Raw genomic sequence first — 19,247 nt, forward strand, 5'->3', positions numbered from 1 at the left:
ATAACTGGATATCCAAATGAACCACACTGTTTCCAACATCACAAGTGAGCTGATTACTCAATCATGGCCTATTGTGTCTCTGTGTCGTTACAGTCGCCTCTGCCCAAATCGGTTCTTTCAGGCGACACTGTGTTTTAAAAAAAAAAAAAAAAAAAAAAAAAAAAAAGGCAGCTAACTAGTTAGTTTGTGTTGTAAGCCCCACGTATTGATTTATTCATCTTTCCTAATGCACAGAATCCTGGGATGTTTGCCTGCAGTCATTTTTGTGTACGTACCATGTTTGTGTAGCTAAACAAGGTAAGGCATGGAATAGTAATCATGACAAGTTAACATCAGAGGAAGGAAATGCTGCAAGCCCTTCGCTGGCACTGTTCCCCAGGAGCGTTGTGGGTGGGTGTTGCTACCTCGTGCATGCACAGGGAGCACGAGTTGTACTTGCAACCCCTAGAAACAACATAAATCAGAGAGCACCGAATCCTAGGGACGGCTTTTCTCTAAGCGAGTTTTTAATCCTCACCTGAATTTCCAACACTTTTCATGAAGTTTTCCTCACCCTAGAAACTTAAGAGTACAGCTAGGAATTCAAGTTCAGATAAATGTACTGATTTTCTTCCCCCTTAAAATCCATGTCGAGAGACCTGCCTAATGGACTCCAACTGCAAAACAGCCTTTTATACTTTGTCATGCGTGGGATTTTTTTTTTTTTTTAATTTAAAGCATCTGGGAATTGTGAACAGCTTGTGGTTGTCTCGGAGAGCCTTATTAGGGACTGAACATAGATGAGTGTGTGAAGTTTTCCCCAAAGGCGAGTAGAAAATTACTTAAAATAAAAAAAAAAATAGTTCTTCATCTAAGATTAATGGCCTTTCAGTCTTAATAGCGACTCTAGTTTTAAGTGTTAAGATTCAATTAGACAGCTTCTACAGACTTCAGCTGAAACATTTCAGACAAGCACTGACCTAACTCTTTGACAAATACGGACAAGTACTAGGTGACAGAGGAGGTTTGCGGAGGACTATGTTATTTAAAAGGACAGCAAATGCAGAATAAACATAGACCTGTCATTTGTAGAGACACATCTTTGAACCTCAAAGAACCTTAAAGTTCTTTACGTTGAAATGATTCAGACTTTATTTTTTTAATTGAAGTAGGGTTGATGTACAATATTATATTAGTTTTGGGTGTACAACATAGAGATCCAACAGTTACAGACATTATGAAATGCTTACCACAGTAGATGTAGGTACCCTCGGTCACCACACAAAGTTATTATAATATTATTGACTGTCATCCCTGTGCTGAATTTTTATGGTATGACTTATTGCTTTTATAATTAGAAGTCCATGCCTCTTAATTGCCCTCACCCAATTCACTCACCACCACTACCCCCCCAACACAACCTTCCCCCCAACCACCACCGGCTTGTTCTTCGTATTTAGAAGTCTGTTTCTGTTGGTGGGTTGTTTGTGGTGTTTCTTAGTTTCCACATGTAAGTGAAATCTTACGATATTTATCTTTTTCTATTCAGGGATTTTCAAAAGACGTGTATTCAACAGAGATATTTTTGGATAGCTTTCTAAAAATAAATATACCGCTATACTGGTTGACCACCTTAAAATTTATTTCTTGAATTAATTCACTTTCAATAGAACTCACATGTTCTATCTATATCTATTAACTATATCTATTATGATATTCCATAATTCTTTAAAGGTAAGAGTCGTATTTTATTTGATTAACCCACAAGTGATTCTTTCTTCCACAAATACAAGGTGGAAAAGCAAATGGTATCTGTTGGATTGATGGGGACCGAGGAGTGGCTTTAGCTGAGGTGAACAGTGAGTGAACTGAAAAATCCTTATTATTACTACGATGGACATAGCAAATACTGAGTAGATACTGAGATGAGGAGACCATATTAACAAAAGGTGGGATGTTTTCTGGGGCATCCCCCCGCCGAAGAAGCTCACATGGTATGTGTGCAGATGACCCCAAATGGGGACCACGTAGGAGGCAAGTTCCCAAATACAGAAAAAATATAGGCTTGCAAAGTAGAATTATTGATTATTATCAGTAATAATGATGATGAGAGTGTGCCTTCCGTTTTTCATGCCTTATACGGAGTGCTGGATAAATTCTGCACTTTTTAATTTGTATGCACGTGTGCCTTTGTAAATGAAGGTGCCTGTGCACATTGGGTAGGAGGAGCGATGAGCCACCTGCCACAAGTCAACCTTCAGAAAGGGGCCTGGGTGTGTGGGCACTTTTGTCCCAGACAGTTTAATCAACACAGGTTGCTTAGCATTTATGTTCACTACTGTCTTTTCTTCCTGATTCAGCAAAGGTGAAGCCCAGTCCTTCAATTCCTACTTTAATCATTGGCTTTTTATTTTTTATTTTTTATTTTTATTTTTTAAGATTTTATTTATTTATTTGACAGACAGAGATCACAAGTAGGCAGAGAGGCAGGCAGAAAGAGGAGGAAGCAGGTTCCCCTCCGAGCAGAGAGCCCGACTCGGGGCTTGATCCCAGGACCCTGGGATCATGACCTGAGCCGAAGGCAGAGGCTTTAACCCACTGAGCCACCCAGGCGCCCCAATCATTGGCTTTTTAAATGTAAGATTTTATTTATTTGAGAAAGAGAGAAAGAGAGCATGAGGGGGCGAGGGCCAGAGGGAGAAGCAGACTCCCCGCTGAGCAGCCCACCCCCCCGAGACGGGACTCGATCCTGGGATTCCAGATTCATGACCTGAGCTGAAGGCAATTGCCCAACCAACTGAGCCACCCAGGTGCCCCAGTCATTGGCTGTTTTTGGAAAAGGAGAGAGCAGATGGGTAGTTAAACTAGAGCACAGAGCTGCAGGTTTTGTTTCTGACAGCCGGGCATGGCTTTCACATCTTCGTAGAGCACTTAGTAAACATTGTTTTTAAAATAAAATGAATTAAAATTGAACGGACTATAGATATATAGGCAAGCTCAAAGCTCGTTGTCTATTTGATACTCTGAAAAAAATCTATATGATATTTGTAACACATTTATATATAGGCCTTTATAAATGGCACAGGGTTTGAATTTTGCAGACTTCTGAGGACCCAAGGGAAAAGTTATAAGTAGGAGTTAAGAATTAAGTGTCACAGGCCTTTGTCTTGGCTGCTATGTGACAAACTCATTATGGGGCTTATATGTGCACCCGTCACTCTAAGAATTTACTGATAGTTACTCATTTAGTTGTCATAACTCTATTGTTATCTACATTTTATGAATGAGCAAAGTGGGGCATGGCGAGGTTGAGTAACTTTTTCAAGGCTTCATGGCTAGGGAGGAGAGGGGCTGGGATTCACAGCAGGGCGGGAAGGCTTCAGAGTTGCTGTTCTTAACTGCGGCGGGCTGTCGCGGCTCCAAGTGAAAGAAAAAAGTCAGTGCTGTCGTCAACAGATGCATCACAGGAGAAGCTGGCTCTGCAGAGTTCCATAGCCTTGTCCCCCCACCCTGCTTCCCCCCTTAGGTAGATAGACTTCAAACTGACCCAACATCTAGAGTGAGTGTAGGCAAAGGAATGGGGGTTTGATCTCCTACAATTTTCTTCCAGCTCTGTGTGCTTGGTGAGGCTTGCTAGGTCATCACAGGTGCTGTGTGGGTTCTCCCCTGACTTGTCTCCTTTTCTGGAGCCTGTGGGTATCATGAAATTGTGTTATGGAGGGTTTCTATACAGCCATATGAGGGAAAAGCAAAATCAGGTAGCAGCTGTTTGGGTCTGGAGGGAAGTGCTGGTGGCTGATGAGGTCAAGTCCACACCAGGAACAGATGAGATGCGGGCCAGGAGTAACCTCTGGACAAAGGAGAGTCCAGGCTCTTGCTCAGAGAACTGGTGATCGCTCAGCTCTCGAGTGGCTTCTCGGCTTTGCAAAGCACCTGCCCCCCCTCCCTCAATTCTGTGCCAGATCCTCCTCCAGACTCTCTCCTTGTGGGGAAGCCCACTCCCTTGAGCAACTAACTGGGAATCTGCTCTAAGTTTCCATGTACAACCTTCTTCCATCTTATGTTCCTCCTTCCTCTGGAATCCTGCCCTCACTCCAGTTCTTGTCGATATAACTGGCCTCCCTCTTGTGCTTGTGAAGACCCATGAACCCAGAACCAGAGTTACAAGCCAGCAGAATTCTAGTTCCTCACCCTCAAGGACAGGGAGGGCTTCACCTGCAAAACCTCCTAAGAAAAAGGAAGGTTTATTTTTGATATTAAGATATCCTGAATAGTTATATTCTCTCATATTTATGGACCTTGATATTGAAGAGCTGAATGCATAAACTATTTAAGTGGTATGCTCTGCTTCTGTGCTTTGTTGCATGGCAGAAATGTGTGTTTTTTTTTTTTTTTTTTAATTTCAGTAGAGCGTTTGAAAAATTTCCCGTTCTGTCCTCATGGATACACATAATAGTGACACCGTAGTGTAGAGTTACACTTGGTTAAACAACAGTAATAACAACAGTGTGTTGGGGAATTATAATTAGAAGGACAATCTCCTTCTTCCCCGGAAAACTGCTCTACAAAAGAGAAAGAAAACAATTTTATTATTAAATAAACATTAAATCAGAATTGTGATATGTAGCACAGGCAATCTGCCAAGAGAGTGCAAAGACAGGAATCTCACCTTTTATGGGGCCCAGCAGATAGGACCCACTGCTAATATGTTCTCAAGGTAAACAAGAACTAGTCCCCAAAGAAGAGGACTTGACAGCACCATTTGTCACATGGAATTGAACCTGAATTCACCTGGTAATTGGGAGAACCATCTGGGTTAGCTAGTTGGCTTTATCTAAAGAAAAATGAGCTTCTTACCCCATCACACCAGAAGGTACTTTCCCACCTCGGAGCTTAGGATCCTACCCTCCCGCAGAATTAGGAGGTCTCTTTCTTGATGATTGCACTCCCAAAGGATGGTTTGGATCGTTAACTATAGCAGAAGAATGCAAAGCAAGATCAACAGAGGTAAAAGGCACATGGGGCAAAGTCAGAAGGACTGACTGAGTCCCCGGAAAGAAAGCAGGTGTTCAGCATAAGCCACATGGTTTGTATAAACAATTTAGACACAGTAAACCATCCTAACAGTTAGAGAGTGGTGGAAATACTCCAAAAATCCAGGTCGCTGCACACTAGCCAACGCCAACCTTGCATGCAGGCCTTTCGAAGGACAGCTGTCTCTGGTCCGCCCCGCTAACTCTTTTCTGCACACTCAATTCGCTAAGAAAGTGAGCAAGAATTGTGTGGTTCTTGACATTCTGACTTACGATGCATAAAACAGTCTCCTTTAAATAATATATGTTCATGAAAGTTGAGGTTCATGAAAATACAAGAAATGTAACGTAAGACAAGAAATACTTGGGTGAAAAGATGAGACATGTAAAGATGACTCCATCTAAAGGTGATGGCGTCAGCCATGGACGTTTTCTCATCAAGTGGACCAAACCAAAGGTGTTCACCATCCCTATGGCCCTTATGCTGACTTAGATGCCCTGGCCATATGCCAATCACAGTCCATAAAGACACGAGAAAATGGAGCCAATGCAGCCGTCCTATACCGAATACATAAGCAATATGGTCTATCTTAGACTATGTGTATCTCAACTGATGTAACACTTTTAAGTGTTTAAGTCATTGGGAAATATCTTCCATCAATAGAGGCAATATCAGTATAACAAAAATCATACACTGGCTTGGACACTTGATTCTCTCAGTTGGTTTGCTCTAGGACAATGGTTTGGATTCTCTTGCATTTCTGTTTATGTCCTCTTACGCTTCTGTTTCTCGTGTTCATGGTTTAGATTTTCGTGTGTGCCGTAGGTTTCTCAGTTAAAATCCTATAATACTTTTGTTTTGAGGGAGAGGAGTTAATCCTCACTCAGAAGAAAGATTAGAGACTGATGTCATGATTCCTTAATTCTCTGAAAATAATTTATTCACTAAGCTCTTCTTGCTATAAAACAGGGGAAGGTTTCTGAAATACAAAGAGTATAAAATTGATTTGCACAAAGCAAGTTGACCTTTGAAAACTTGGAAGAAGATGACCGTATCAGTACCCACTTGTTGTGTATTTCAGGCATACTGGAAAGTGCAGCAGACTTTATATAATGGGGTACCAGTATATCCGGCAGTCCTCCAAAGCGCCAGAGAGCTGATACACGTTTATTGGTGCTCCCCTGGCCTGTCCCCAGGAGGCTGTGTTAGCTGTGGGAACAAGCCTCCTGCTCCGCGCGACTAGTTCCACATGAAAAGAATACAAATGAGTTATTTTTTTTAACCCTGATTTGAATGCATGCATACAAAATATAAGTATACTATTAATAATTGACAGATGACATGGTGCTTAAAATGTAAGGCAGCTCTGTATGTTTCATCTAAACCCCATAGTCATGCTTGGGGCCGATTTTATCACCATTTTGCTGTTCCCAAAAAAGTGCTTGTAAGATCAAGTGTCTCATATGAGATCTTCCAGGGAAAAGAATTAAAAGGTGGGACTGGGCCCCAAGGTTTCCCTCCTCATCCTCCGTTTTGTCAGCAACTCCGTGTCTACTGTGGGACAAAGGTGGGATATATACGTTACGTAGTGATCATAAATTAGGATCGACCTGATAATAGCGTGTCAGCTGGCCTCTGTCTACCCTGTGGGAACCCACGCACCGTGTATAGTCTGTCTACACAGAATGAAATCTAATGGTCCTGCTTCCTTTTTTTTTTTTTTAAAGATTTTATTTATTTATTTGACAGACAGAGATCACAAGTAGGCAGAGAGGCAGGCAGAGAGAGGGGGAAGCAGGCTCCCTGCTGAGCAGAGAGCTTGATGCGGGGCTCGATCCCAGGACTCTGGGATCATGACCTGAGCCGAAAGCAGAGGCTTTAACCCACTGAGCCACCCAGGTTCCCTCTGCTTCCTTTTTTAAGGAGGTAAGAAAGCAAGAAGAATTGTAACGGGTGTAACGGGGATCCCGCATGCGGGGCTGGCGAGAGGCTCAGGACCTGTGCAGTTTTCCCGCATGTCGTTTGGTCCAGACGTGCGGGTTCTGAGTCACTTAGCCTCCTCACTGCCTAACCCACCTCCCGCCGTAATAAAGGATAAACAATGGACGTTGACGCCTGCTCTTGCGCGCCTGGTTCCCGCGGAAGGACCTGGCATCATTTCTATCGTGAACCTTTCTAAAGGTTGATAACTCAGCCATAAATACTTGTCACCAGCAGGAACGTAGCCTGGAGGGTGGCCGTCCGGGAGTAAATTATTCATTTATATATCTCACTGACATGCTTTAAATTGTTTTAACTATATTTATCTTTTTTGATGGGAGGGAAAATAATGGCTTTATGGTTCACGACACTTTTGTCCTCCTATGAATCAAGACAGCATTGGGATGAAAATGAAAAAAAAAAAAAATCAGCAAAAAAGTGGCTGCTGAGAACACACAATAATTCTTTCTTTAAGAGAGGGGCTTGAGGGCTGACATTACTCAACCTAAGATCTATTAGCAGAATTTAGGCAAAAGTGAGTGTTAGGAACTATTGATCGACCCCCGAAGCAGGCACACTCTTTGGTTTTCCTTTTTGTTTTTAACCACGCGGGGCCCAGGGAGCTGTGGCTACACCGGCCTGGTTCCTGGGACTGACCATTCCTGCAAAAGCGGCGATGGGGCCAGGGAAGGGGGTGCAAAGCAGGTCAGGCTATTGGCCGGAGGTTCTGGATTGCAGTGTCTCCGGAGTGGGAGTGACTCTGCACCTGACACCCGTGCTTTTACCCTTACTTCCTGTGGGTAAACGCTCATTCCGTGTGTGTGTTTAAATTGTCCGGGGCCTTCCAAAACCACGTAAGCTCCATCTATCGGGCGCTGGGCTATACTAAAACATACCATCTCCGCCCCTGGTTCCTTTCACAGAACTCCTGAACCCTCGTCATTTCCTAAGTGACAGGGGTGCTAGAAGCATCTTTTGCTGCAATATTTGGTCTTAGCCCCCAGTTCCTGGCAGAAGAGCTTTTAGACGCCTTGGAATCTCCAGAGCGATGAGGATCTTTTTGGGAGCTCGAGAGGCAGCCGGTGGCTGGAAGCACCCCGAGAGCTTCGGGCTGCGGGCTGGGCGCCCGAGGAATCAGCCGTGGGACGGGAGGGCTGGGTCTTTAACCCCATGGGGGCCGAGAAAGGGAAGAGGGACAGGGGTCGAATTAATCAGCAGTGGTCAATGATTTAACTAGCTGTGCCCATGGAATGGAGCCTCCAGAACCCCCCCCCCCAAATGACAGGGTCAGAGGGCTTCTGGGATGCCGAGCACACGAGGTGCTGGGAGCGTGGCCTGTCCCTAGAGAGCGTGGAAGATCCATCCCTACTCCCTGCCCTCATCAACTTGCCTTATGGGTTGTTCCAGAGCTGTGTCTTTTCCAATAAGCCAGTAATAGTAAGTAAAGGGCTTGGCTGAGTCCTGTGAGCTGTTGTAGCCAATTATCGAACTTGAGGAGATCATGGGAACCTTGGATTTATTGCTGGTTGGTCCATCAGGAACAGGGAGGCCTGGATTTGTGATTGGATCTGAAGTGGGAGGAGGGAGGCGATGATGTGGGACTGAGCCCTTCCCTGTGGGGTCTGGGCCAGCTCCGTGGAAGCGAGTGTCCGCAGCATTGTGAGTAGAGAAGCAGTTTTGCTCTAGTCAGTGTTTTTCTTTAGGAACCCAGTTCATACTAGGTGTTAAAAGATGTGTGAATATAAGGAGATCAGACGCCAGCAGGTCAACATCACTAGAAGAAGTTAAAAGGAGGTAACATGTTTGACGTTGTAGGATACATTTAAATTTTGCATTTTTAATTGAAGAGTGTGACACAGATAACCAGTACATTTCAGTGGTTTCTACTTAATTATGTTTAATTGAAGTTTAATAAGGAATGCCATCTTAATTCTTAAGGATTCTGAATATACTTCTACAAAAGACATTATCTACGTCTTATACTTTAAATATCACCACTAAAATTTGTCACGTTATTCTGTTTTAAGCATGCAGACCCTTATGCTTTTATGCTATGGGTTTTTTTTTTTTTTTCCTGATTAACAAAAGAACAATACATCCTTTGGGAAGTTTGGAAAATACCAAAAAGCCAAAGGAAAGAATTGCTTTTAATACCACTCTCCGGAGATCATCACTTTAACATTTTGGCATTTGTCCCCTTGCAGACTCTTTTCCCATAAGTCCTATACTTGATGGAGATATTACAGCACGTGCAACTGCCGGTGCTGGTTCTGAAGTTTTACGTAACTTTGTAGTCTGTAGTCAGGAGACTTCCATGTCATTGGAATTCCCTACACACAACAGCCAAGTGTCTATAGCCCAGGTTTTCGAGGAACGGGCCTCAGGTCAGCAAAATAGATGGTGCACGGGAGCTGCAAATGCAGACCCACTGGCACCTTCTGGATCAGAGGTTCGGCGGGGGGGTGCCCCAAAATCTGTGGCTTCGCAAGCCCGCAGGTGATGTGGATGCAAAGTGAGTTTGAGAACCACAGCCGGGCCGTCTTGCTCTTAGTCTACTGGAGGGAAATGAGGATTTTCTTTTTTCTGTTCTAAGTGTTTTACAGAACCCTATGTTCACATTTCTGAGCATTTCTTTAGAATAAAGTAGTCAATCGAATGTGTAAGCACCTAGTGAAAGGGTGTGACACAGAGACCGAATTCTTTCCGGATGCAGCTGGGGTAGTTTCTACTCCAGAGAGAGCTCGGGATGCTCTGTCTGACCCCAGTCGTCTTCTTACACAGGCTCATTCTTCATGTGCTTTTCCATAGTAAGTTACTTGTATCTTTCATATTGTCTTCTGTAGCCTTCTCTTTTTTAGAGAGAGAGAGAGAGAGAGAGTATCTGTGCTAGTGGCAGGGGGCAGAGGGAGAGGGAGAAAGAGAATCCCAAGTAGGCTCCGCGCTGGGGGCAGGGGAGGGGGGTGGATCTCAAGACACTGAGATCATGACCTGAGCTGAAATCCAGAGTCAGGCCCCACCCCGATGCCTCTACAGCTTTTTCTTAATAGCAAGGATGTGTTAAAGATACAAAAATTTTTTTTTTTGTCTTGACATGTATCTTGTGATCATTATAACTATAGATGTTTTTCAACTCACCTGGTCAATCCTATATATGTATTTTTATGCCATTTCTCATTCCAGAGATTAAATAATACTACTAACATTTTCTTCTAATGTTTACATGAAGAATTTAGAACTCTAGTCTACCCAGATTTTTTTTTTTTTTACTGTAGCAAATGTCTAAATAACATTTTAAAAAGTGGTTAAACAATTTTCCCGGAATACTGTCGATGAATATTTTAATCATACCTTTCATTTCCTCACCATGATTGCCTGTTTGACTTAACCTTAGCATCTGTGATGTTCAAATTATTTCAGTACAGCAAGCGTGGTCCTTTTAGAGTCCTGTGTTACAATGTGAAATAATTTCAGGTATTTTGTTCAGTTCTTTTTTATAATGTACTAAGAACTTAAAAACCTTAATTTCTTATTTGACAGGGAGAAAATTTCATTGTTCCTTTTGTAGGAGTGGTTCAATGTATTTTTGTTCTGAATAAATTTAGCTTTCCCTTCCTCCATCATATTTGGACAAAAGCCATTCTTAGACTGTATGTACAGAGTCTCTGAAGTTCACCTAATAGGTTCAATGAGTTTGAAAAATGAAAATAATGTTTATTACTTGACTTAGTTTCACTTTGTACAAAAGGATGAGTGGATGTAGACTTTGAGTTCTTATCATGAAAAAAATTGCAGCTAAATAATAGGTCAAGAAGGAAGAAATAATCTGAGGGAAAGATCAGGGAGAACCCAGTGAAAAGCACAATTTTCATATTGCCCTAGGAATGCAGGCCACATGGGAATTACAGAACAGCATTGGGCTTTACTCTCAAGGTTAGAGGGAAGTCACACTGCTCATATGCCACAGCCTGGCCCCTTTCTGCAGGAGGGGAGACTGGCGGGTTCCGTGCTCCAAAGAGGGGGGCAATGGGGACAGCTTCCAGGTTCCAATTCACTCCCAGTTGTGACAAATATATATAAAATATATATCTCTCTATAGATATATATATTTAAAGATTTATTTATTTATTTTGGAAAGGAAAAGAGAGAGCGGGGTGGTGGTAGGGAAAGGGGCAGAGACAGGGGGAGAGAGAGAACCTCCAGCTGACTCCCCACTGACCATGAAGCCCAACGTGAGGCGCAATCTCATGTCCTTGAGATCATGGCCTGAGCCAAAATCAAGAGCCCACCGCTTAACCAACTAAGCCATCCAGACGCCCCTGGGAACAGCATAAATTGGTGGGGTTTCTTCTCCTGGGAGGGAGCTCTGTGGGAGGCGGTGGGTGAGGAGTCTCACACGCAGGAGGACCTTTTTGAAGATAAAATGGTCTCTGACCTCACTGAGCTCTTGCTCCAGAGGGGATGTTGCTCTAGTAGTTCATCACTTATTCGAATATTACCTCATGGGAGTCTCAACCACAATTCTGTGATGTCATTAGAACTTTTGTCATTGTCACCGCTTGACAGATGAAGAAAGGCATCGGAGACGGGGAAGGAACTGGCTGGAGGTCACACAGCTAAGGAGCGACAGAATCCGGGAGAGAAGGGCAGATTTCTGGACCGTTGTTCTTTCTGCTTAAGCACTCACTCGGAGTAACCTATTTTTTCTGATTACGTTTTATCATTAACTTGGATTGAGTAGGAAATATTTCTTAAATTCTACTTTTAAAATTATACCATTGCGTGAATGTGCTTAATAGATCAGACTTAAAAAGTAACCTTCATTTGAATACTCTTGATAATTTTTTTTTTTTTCTGCAGAAGATTTTATGTATGTGATTGGGAGCTCCTTAAGGTGAAGGGATATATGTCTCATACACTCTTTCTATTCTTGTTGTGTTTTGGATTTTTAACTGAAGTCTAGTTGACCTATAAGATTAAATGAGTTTCGGGTGTCCAGTGTAGTGACTCAACAATTACGTCCATTATGGAAGGTCACCACGAGAAGTCTCGTTACCGTCTGTCACCACGGAAGGTTATTACAATACTGTTGACTGTATTCCCTATGCTGTACTTCTCATCCTTGTGACTCATTTATTTTATTACTGGAAGTTTGTACCTCTTAATCCCCTTCCCCTACATATTTATTTTTTTAGAGGTGGGGGGAGGGGGAGGGGAAGAGGGAGAGAGAGAATCTCAAGCAGGCTGCGCACTCAGAGCGGAGTGTGACGTGGGGCTCGATCTCATGGCCCTGAGCCGAAATCCCCAGCTGGATGCTTAACCGACTGAGCCACCCAGGTGCCCCTCCCTTCATCTGTTTACTCTTGTTCTTCTTAAGGGGTTAAATTTAGCTGAATCAAGGAACTCCTAAAAATCTGTGAGAGGTCACAAATATTTAGAAGACTCTAAAGTAAAAATTGTCTTTTCCCCATCATCTCGTTGTGTTTTTTCATTGGATTGTTTTGAGTTGTTACTTTGATTAATGTTCCTTTTCCTCATTTTCCACCATTTTTTCTGGCTTTAGCTGAATTCCTAATTCCTACTATATTTTTTTCCTCCTAGGTAAAACTGATAACCGATACACTCTCTTTGTGGCCGGAGGGGCAGTTTTATTGTTGCTGGTCGTTGTTCTAATTACCGCGGTCACCGTCATTTCTTGTAAGAGGTGAGTATTGCAGCTCATCCTGAATCTTGGTTCCCCTGAGTCATCCTGATGAGAGGGGCTCTCTGTTCCTAACCCCGTGGTTGGCCAAGCTGCCTCCGCACTCACACGCAGAGTTTTGGGTGTTTTTCTTACACAATGAAGAAGCAGTTGTGATACCAGAGAAGGAAGCTAGAGTAGTTCATTTAAGAAGTAGTAGGAGCGGCTCCCGGGTTAGCAAAGCTTTCATATTCTGGGCAGCCAGCTGCTGGGACCTCTGCTGTGTCTGCTCTGCCCTCTATCTTCCTCCTCCTGCAAGGAGAAGAGGGTATTGGGTGAGAGGTGGGGTGTGTGTGTGTGTGTGTGTGTGTGTGTGTGTGTGATGAGAGGGGAGTGCGAGGGAGAGATACTGAGAAGGGGAAGACCAGGGCTGAGCAGTAATAATGTCTTCACGTATTCATTCATCAAGTATCTATTGGGACAGTAGCAAACAAGGCGTGATGGAACACGCATTCTAATAAACAAGCAACATACTTTATATGGTTGTTCAGTGTCTGCGACAAGCAACATAGATGCTGTTCCTAAAAAAAATGATTGAGGAAGAGAGGTGTGTTGGAAGGAGCTACCTTAGAGAGAGTAGGTGACCATTGACCTCTACTAAATTTTCCTACCTTTTACTGTCTGTGACACTCTTGGGAACATGCTGGACTATTCTGGGTTGGCTCTGCCCTTTCTTGCTGTCTCATGTTCACCAACTCACTTGTCTAGGTGTTTGTGGTAATGTTAGCTGTAATCATACTGAATTAAAATTACTCTTTATTCTTCTGTCCTAATGGAAGTGCTCTCTGGTTGGCGGAGGGAAGGACTACATCCGTCTCCTCTCCTCTTCCGCCCCCGCAGTATTACCAAACACACGCGCACACTCACACACACACGCACACTCACACCCACACCACCCTCCCATTGCACGTACGTGCATATTAATAGGCTCAGGTAGGTTTCTCTGTCTCGTCTCCATATCCCGGCCTCCCCTCTTTGCAGCTGGTAGCACAGCTCCCCGGGGGGGAGTTCCTGCTCCCGTCTGCTCCCAGCCCCCGCTGTCTCCTCTTTCTCTCGAGCACATCTGACTCTTCCTGGTTGCTCTTCTGAAAGCTGGACGGGCGGCGTCCTTCCTGTTCAACACCTTCTCTTGTCTTCCTGTCGCCACGAGAATAATGTTCAAACTCGTGAACCCGTATCAAAGGCGCCCACTGTCCTGACTTCCACCTAATTAGTGGGACCCCAACCTAATGCTCATTGATATTTGCTACATTCCTGACAAATTTTGTTAAAACTGCAAGTCTTTTTCTGTGAACATACCCGACTCCCGTCCCATTTGAGTAGCTAACAAAATGCTGTTCCCCCATGTTTGGCTTTACTCCTGTGGCTCCGTCAAGGCGTGGGACCCATGTCCCCTCTGGGAGGTCTGTCCTGGTTCTCCCTCCCTGCAAAGAGACATGATGTCACCATCCGGAAGCCACTGTACTTCTTCTCTGTTGCTCCTTGCGGCCTGCTTTGTAGTGTCATCATTTCTGTGCTCTCCTTCCTTCTGTTCAAAATGACAGGGACTGTGTCCGATTCATTTATTAGTGTTGATAGCACTTAGCACTAATCTTTCCAAATAACGAATGGTCAATCAGCATTTGTCTAATTAAATTGAAACACAGAACTGTCGTTTCCCCTTTCTCTCCATCACGGGCTGCCTTCAAGTCTTTCCCTGGTCGGAAATTGAGCAAATTAGCAAATTGAGGGAAGGATCCCAGGATGTCAGTGACACTAAGGAATTTTCTACTGCTTCACCCTGGTTGATGAAAAATGCACCGAGGGCAGCTGTGACAGCAGGAGCACGCGGGAACACGGGTGACATGGTAGGGGAGAGTGAGTGACAGCACGGATCTCCGGAGGGTCACAGATGTTGGACATGATGGATTTAGCTTCATGAAAATGCATCACTTTTACATGAATAGCTAAATTGAACTGTAGACTACATTGTCCCACTTGGTTAAATGTGATAAAAAGATTAGTGGACTTGAATGCGTAATCACGGCAGAACATCACAAAGGAAGAAATGTTTGTTCTTCCTTACCTTGTTGCCTGTATCAATTTGTGGTGGTTACTTGGAATGGAAATGCTATGAAAAATGACCCACAGGCTTAAACAGTGGTCTTCAGAACTCGGTCTTCGTGAACATTTAAAGTAATCCTGCTGCTTCAGATGTGCTGAACTGGGGAGACCACAGTGTGCCTGAAAGAAACCGAGTCCTTCCTTCCCACCTGTGCGTTCAGGGGCATTTCCCGCACCTTTTCTGCTCTCAGTTTGTGTTGCTTCCAGTTAGAGATCAGAATGGTCATGTTAAGTGTGGTTAAGTGGTTGGTGGACGTGTGTGGCATTGGTTAGGCGTGGCAGGAGCCAAAAGATAGTCTACACATTGACGTGTGTGTCTATAAGAAGAAATGTAATGTTTAGTGTGCAAAATGTTAGACACTTCTTTTTCCCTTTGTTGTCAACTTTAATATTCACAACAAATAGTTTCTTTTACTTTGCCTGGGACTCTCCCAGCTTCAGCACTGAAAATCCCTCATTCCGGGGAAACTCCTTAGAATCAAGCAAACCAGAATGGTCAGTCAACCTAGAACAAACCACAGTGTTCACCATCTTTATTTTACAGAGGAGAAGACTGAACTTTATAGATGCAAATATCTGGTAAATTGCCGAGCACAAGTTAAACACAGAGGATCTGACTCTAAGTGTCTTGTTCTCTTTTCTTCATCATATTGAATATTCTAGGCTTATGCAAACAATATGCTTATTTGGACCTCTTTGGGAAAGTTAATCTATATTATGATACAGCAAGCCTTGTGAACGATGATCTAACAAAAGATTCCAAGGTCGTAGATTTGTTTCTTCATTTGTAAAAAGAGGACAGTAATAGCATCTACATCACAGATTTCTTTTGAGGAGTAAATAATTTATGTGGAGGACCTGGAAATATCACCTTCACATAACAAACTTACACATCAAAAATTTAAATAAATTGATTGCATAAAAGATTCTTCAAAGGTAAACAAATACACACAGAGTAAGATCAATCTGTGATGATGTCGACACAGTAGGAGGATTTCCCAGCAACGAGGAGAGAACAGCATCCATCATTTGAACAACCTTGCCTTGGAGAGAGACGAGCGTGACTGGTTCTTAAACTTTCCGTAAAGGAATTACAACTTCATCTTTTGCATAAAGGGAAAAAACCCTTACTTTTTTGCATCTAACCCATCTCCTCCGTGGTCTGATAAAAGTCTTTTCTTTAGGGGGGGGTGAAAAAAAGATAACCATCATCTCCTGGAATAACTGTCTCCCTGCGCTTGGGGTAGAGTCCTTTTGTCCAGTGCATGTTCAGTTATCGTGGTCCCTTTTCTTCTTCTCTTGAATTTTCGAAGATTCCTCCTGACGTTAGGTTTTATAGTCTTCACTGGGATGGTGGAGAGTTTACGGAATGGCACGGCTCCAGATGGCCCAAGGAACTGTGGCATCATAGCTCCAGAAGCAGTGAGCCTGATGGCCATGAAGGAAGACAGTAGATTCAAATCCCGATACTACCACTAACCAACCACATGACTTAGGGCAAGTTACTTTTCCTCTCTTGCCTCTGGTTCCCAATCTGAGTTAAAGACAGAGTTTTTGATGAAAGCTACATAAAACCATCCATTGAGGAGGTCTAGTAAAACACCTGAGTTTCTCTAAAACTTAACTCTACTATCACTGTCATTCAAGAGGTTACACTGTTGGCATTGAAAAGGAAATTTTTAATTGTGGGAAATCTCTAAGCTCAAGGTTATTTGGAAAAGGCAGTAAGCCATTTTTGCAATAACCTACTATGAACCATTCTTTAGTAAGCTGAGATTAATTACTAATATACACTGGCTGGATATCCATTTAGATGCCTTTACCATCTGTGGAAAATGAAGAATTAGGTTAAGGGAATTTTGAGCAAGTATGTGTGAAGCAACTTCAACATATTTAGTGAGGGCATGTAGGCTGGGGTACAAGTAAGGTGTATGACTGTATGCAGTAATCCTAGTGCTGGAGTGTGGATCTTAATGCCTCTACTGAATATGTCTTCTCAGGAGAAGGAGACAGAAGGAACTATTTAAAGACTCCTGTGATGCACAGAATAAGGTAAATTTTCTCAGAGCTGTCTTTCCCCCCCTTTTGTGCATTGTAATATCCTGTAAAGTCGGTCCATTTTGCAGTCGACAGTTTTATTGTTCTCCTCGCAATTCCCTGGCCATGTAGCAGATCGGCTATTTGAGGAAACACCTGTTCTCTGACTTATTCTCTTATTATCGACGTCCTTTGAAACAGTTTGTCTTACTTTCATGCTTATTGTCTCCACTATTGGCCAGATTCTCTCTTTAACATATATGATTCTGTTTACAAAATTTTTTCAAAAGATTTATTTGTTTTATTTTAGAGAGAGAAGGAAAGAGAGAGAGAGAGTGGGGCCAAGAGGTAGGTAGAGGGAGAGAATCTTCAGGTAGACCCTACTGAGCACGGAGCCCAACGCAGGCCTCTGTCTCATGACCCTTAGATCACGACCTGAGCTGAAACCAAGAGTCAGACGCTCAACCGACTGAGCCACCCAGGCACCCCTGTTTACACAATCTTACAGCAAAACATTTCCCCAAGTGTTATCTAAAATTACATAAGTTTCTCTTTAAGTAAATAAGTTTACTTATTTGCAGTTGAATTCTATATGACCAAAACATCAAGTAATGATAACTCTCCGACCATCTAATATGTGTGTTTCAGATTTCTGTTACCTATTTATTTATCGGTTTAAATTTTTCTTCTATTAGATACTCTTTACACAACAAACATTTTTTTCTGAAGAATTCATGTCTGGCTTTTTGACAGTAACTGGAAAGACTAAAGAAGTCTTCGCCTTGTCTCATCTACCGCTCCAGCAAGTGATGCAACAGTGCTGCCCTATGCAATGTTGGGGTCCCTTCTTTGTCCTTCACCATTGTCCACTAGAGCCAATATAAAGCCACATTGACTGCTGTGAATGTCAGGGGAGGGAAGGAGCTTTGCAACTTCCTACATTAAGTATTCAACTTGTTCAGACTTTGGTAGAGTCATGATATTTTTTTTTTTTAAAGATTTTATTTATTTATTTGACAGACAGAGATCACAAGTAGGCAGAGAGGCAGGCAGAGAGAGAGGAAGGGAAGCAGGCTCCCTGCTGAGCAGAGAGCCCGATGCGGGGCTCGATCCCAGGACCCTGGGATCGTGACCTGAGCCAAAGGCAGAGGCTTTAACCCACTGAGCCACCCAGGTGCCCCAAGTCAGGATATTTTGAACGATGATTAGAAAGATAGTAAGTTGGACTGTGAAAGAGAAAGAAACCGACCTACTTGATTGCGTTGGGGTTTTCCGCAGGCTCTGGAATGACCAGTGGAACCACAGCTTTCCTTTCGCTTTTTCTTTGCAAGCACCCAAACCACTCTCAATTTCCAAAGTACTCACGAAAGACCCCCCTCTCTCTTCCTCTTGTTTTCCTCTCAGTTTCTCTCTGTCTCACCCATGGCTATATATTTTCTGCCACATACATGTGTAGGTGGTCACAGTGACTTGATTAGCGTAGAGAATGTTAATGAGTATATGACATCATCTTGAAAGTAATGCCAGTATGTTTTGTTAGTTTCTTTTATTGCATTTAGTTGCTTATTGTCAAGACATGACACTGTGTACCCACTATGGGAAATACTATACTAGACTCCCATATAAAAATGAGACTGATAGTTCTTATCAAAACAGCCTGGGATATTGGGAAAGAGTTCCAAGACTAAGTGTTTCATAGTCTAATACAGCAAGGGACAATCTGGAATAGCCCCCTGCCGCGTCTTACTCTGAGCCCAGCAAGTCAAAAATGTGATTTTTCACAGAAGCTCAGTACAATGGAGGGCATGTTTTATGAGATTAATTATAATAGAAATTTGACTTACATTGTGGTCGATTTGAGGAAAGATTTGTTTTGAGTATCTTTATTGGCTGCTGAAATGCAGTGAATCATTGACATTCTGTCTCTTTCTAGGCAGCCAACAACTACAGAAATCCCGACTCTACCAATCAGTCATCGGATGGTGCAAGAGAGGATATTTATGTCAACTACCCAGCCTTCTCTCACAGGCCGAAGACCAGAATCTAAGCGCTTCCCTTGAGCGGAGCAGATTTATGATGACTGTTTTATATTATTTTTTTCCCACTACTCAGTGCCTACCCTGGATACTAGTTGGCTACATTTATTTAATTTGATAGGAAAAATACCTTATAACCTGAAGAACATTCTTAACAGAAATGTTTCAGAAAACCTGATTCTCATTAGTATATACGTAAAGGGAAACTCACTGAGTCATGTAATGGAACAATCCAGGGGGGATCCAGCTTCAGACAAGAGTTATTTCTGAAGGTTTAAATGTCACATCTCGGATTAAGTAAGGGCATAAACCTATTTCTGGGTCTCCTTTCGTGGTGTTGG

General features: G+C 43.0%; 1 protein-coding gene across 1 annotated transcript in view; it reads left to right on the forward strand.

Moving 5' to 3' along the window:
- The window catches only part of CD226 (CD226 molecule), a gene marked incomplete at its 3' end in the record, with an annotated part of 65,238 nt that extends 46,321 nt beyond the window's left edge, over positions 1-18,917 (forward strand). Inside the window, 3 exon segments of the mRNA XM_080821824.1 lie at positions 12,592-12,694; positions 16,834-16,885; positions 18,804-18,917. Coding sequence (XP_080677950.1) covers positions 12,592-12,694; positions 16,834-16,885; positions 18,804-18,917 — 269 coding nt within the window.
- Positions 18,918-19,247: the final 330 nt, after the last annotated feature.

This window comes from Martes martes, assembly GCF_963455335.1.
Source record: "Martes martes genome assembly, chromosome: 13".
Taxonomy (NCBI): domain Eukaryota; kingdom Metazoa; phylum Chordata; class Mammalia; order Carnivora; family Mustelidae; genus Martes; species Martes martes.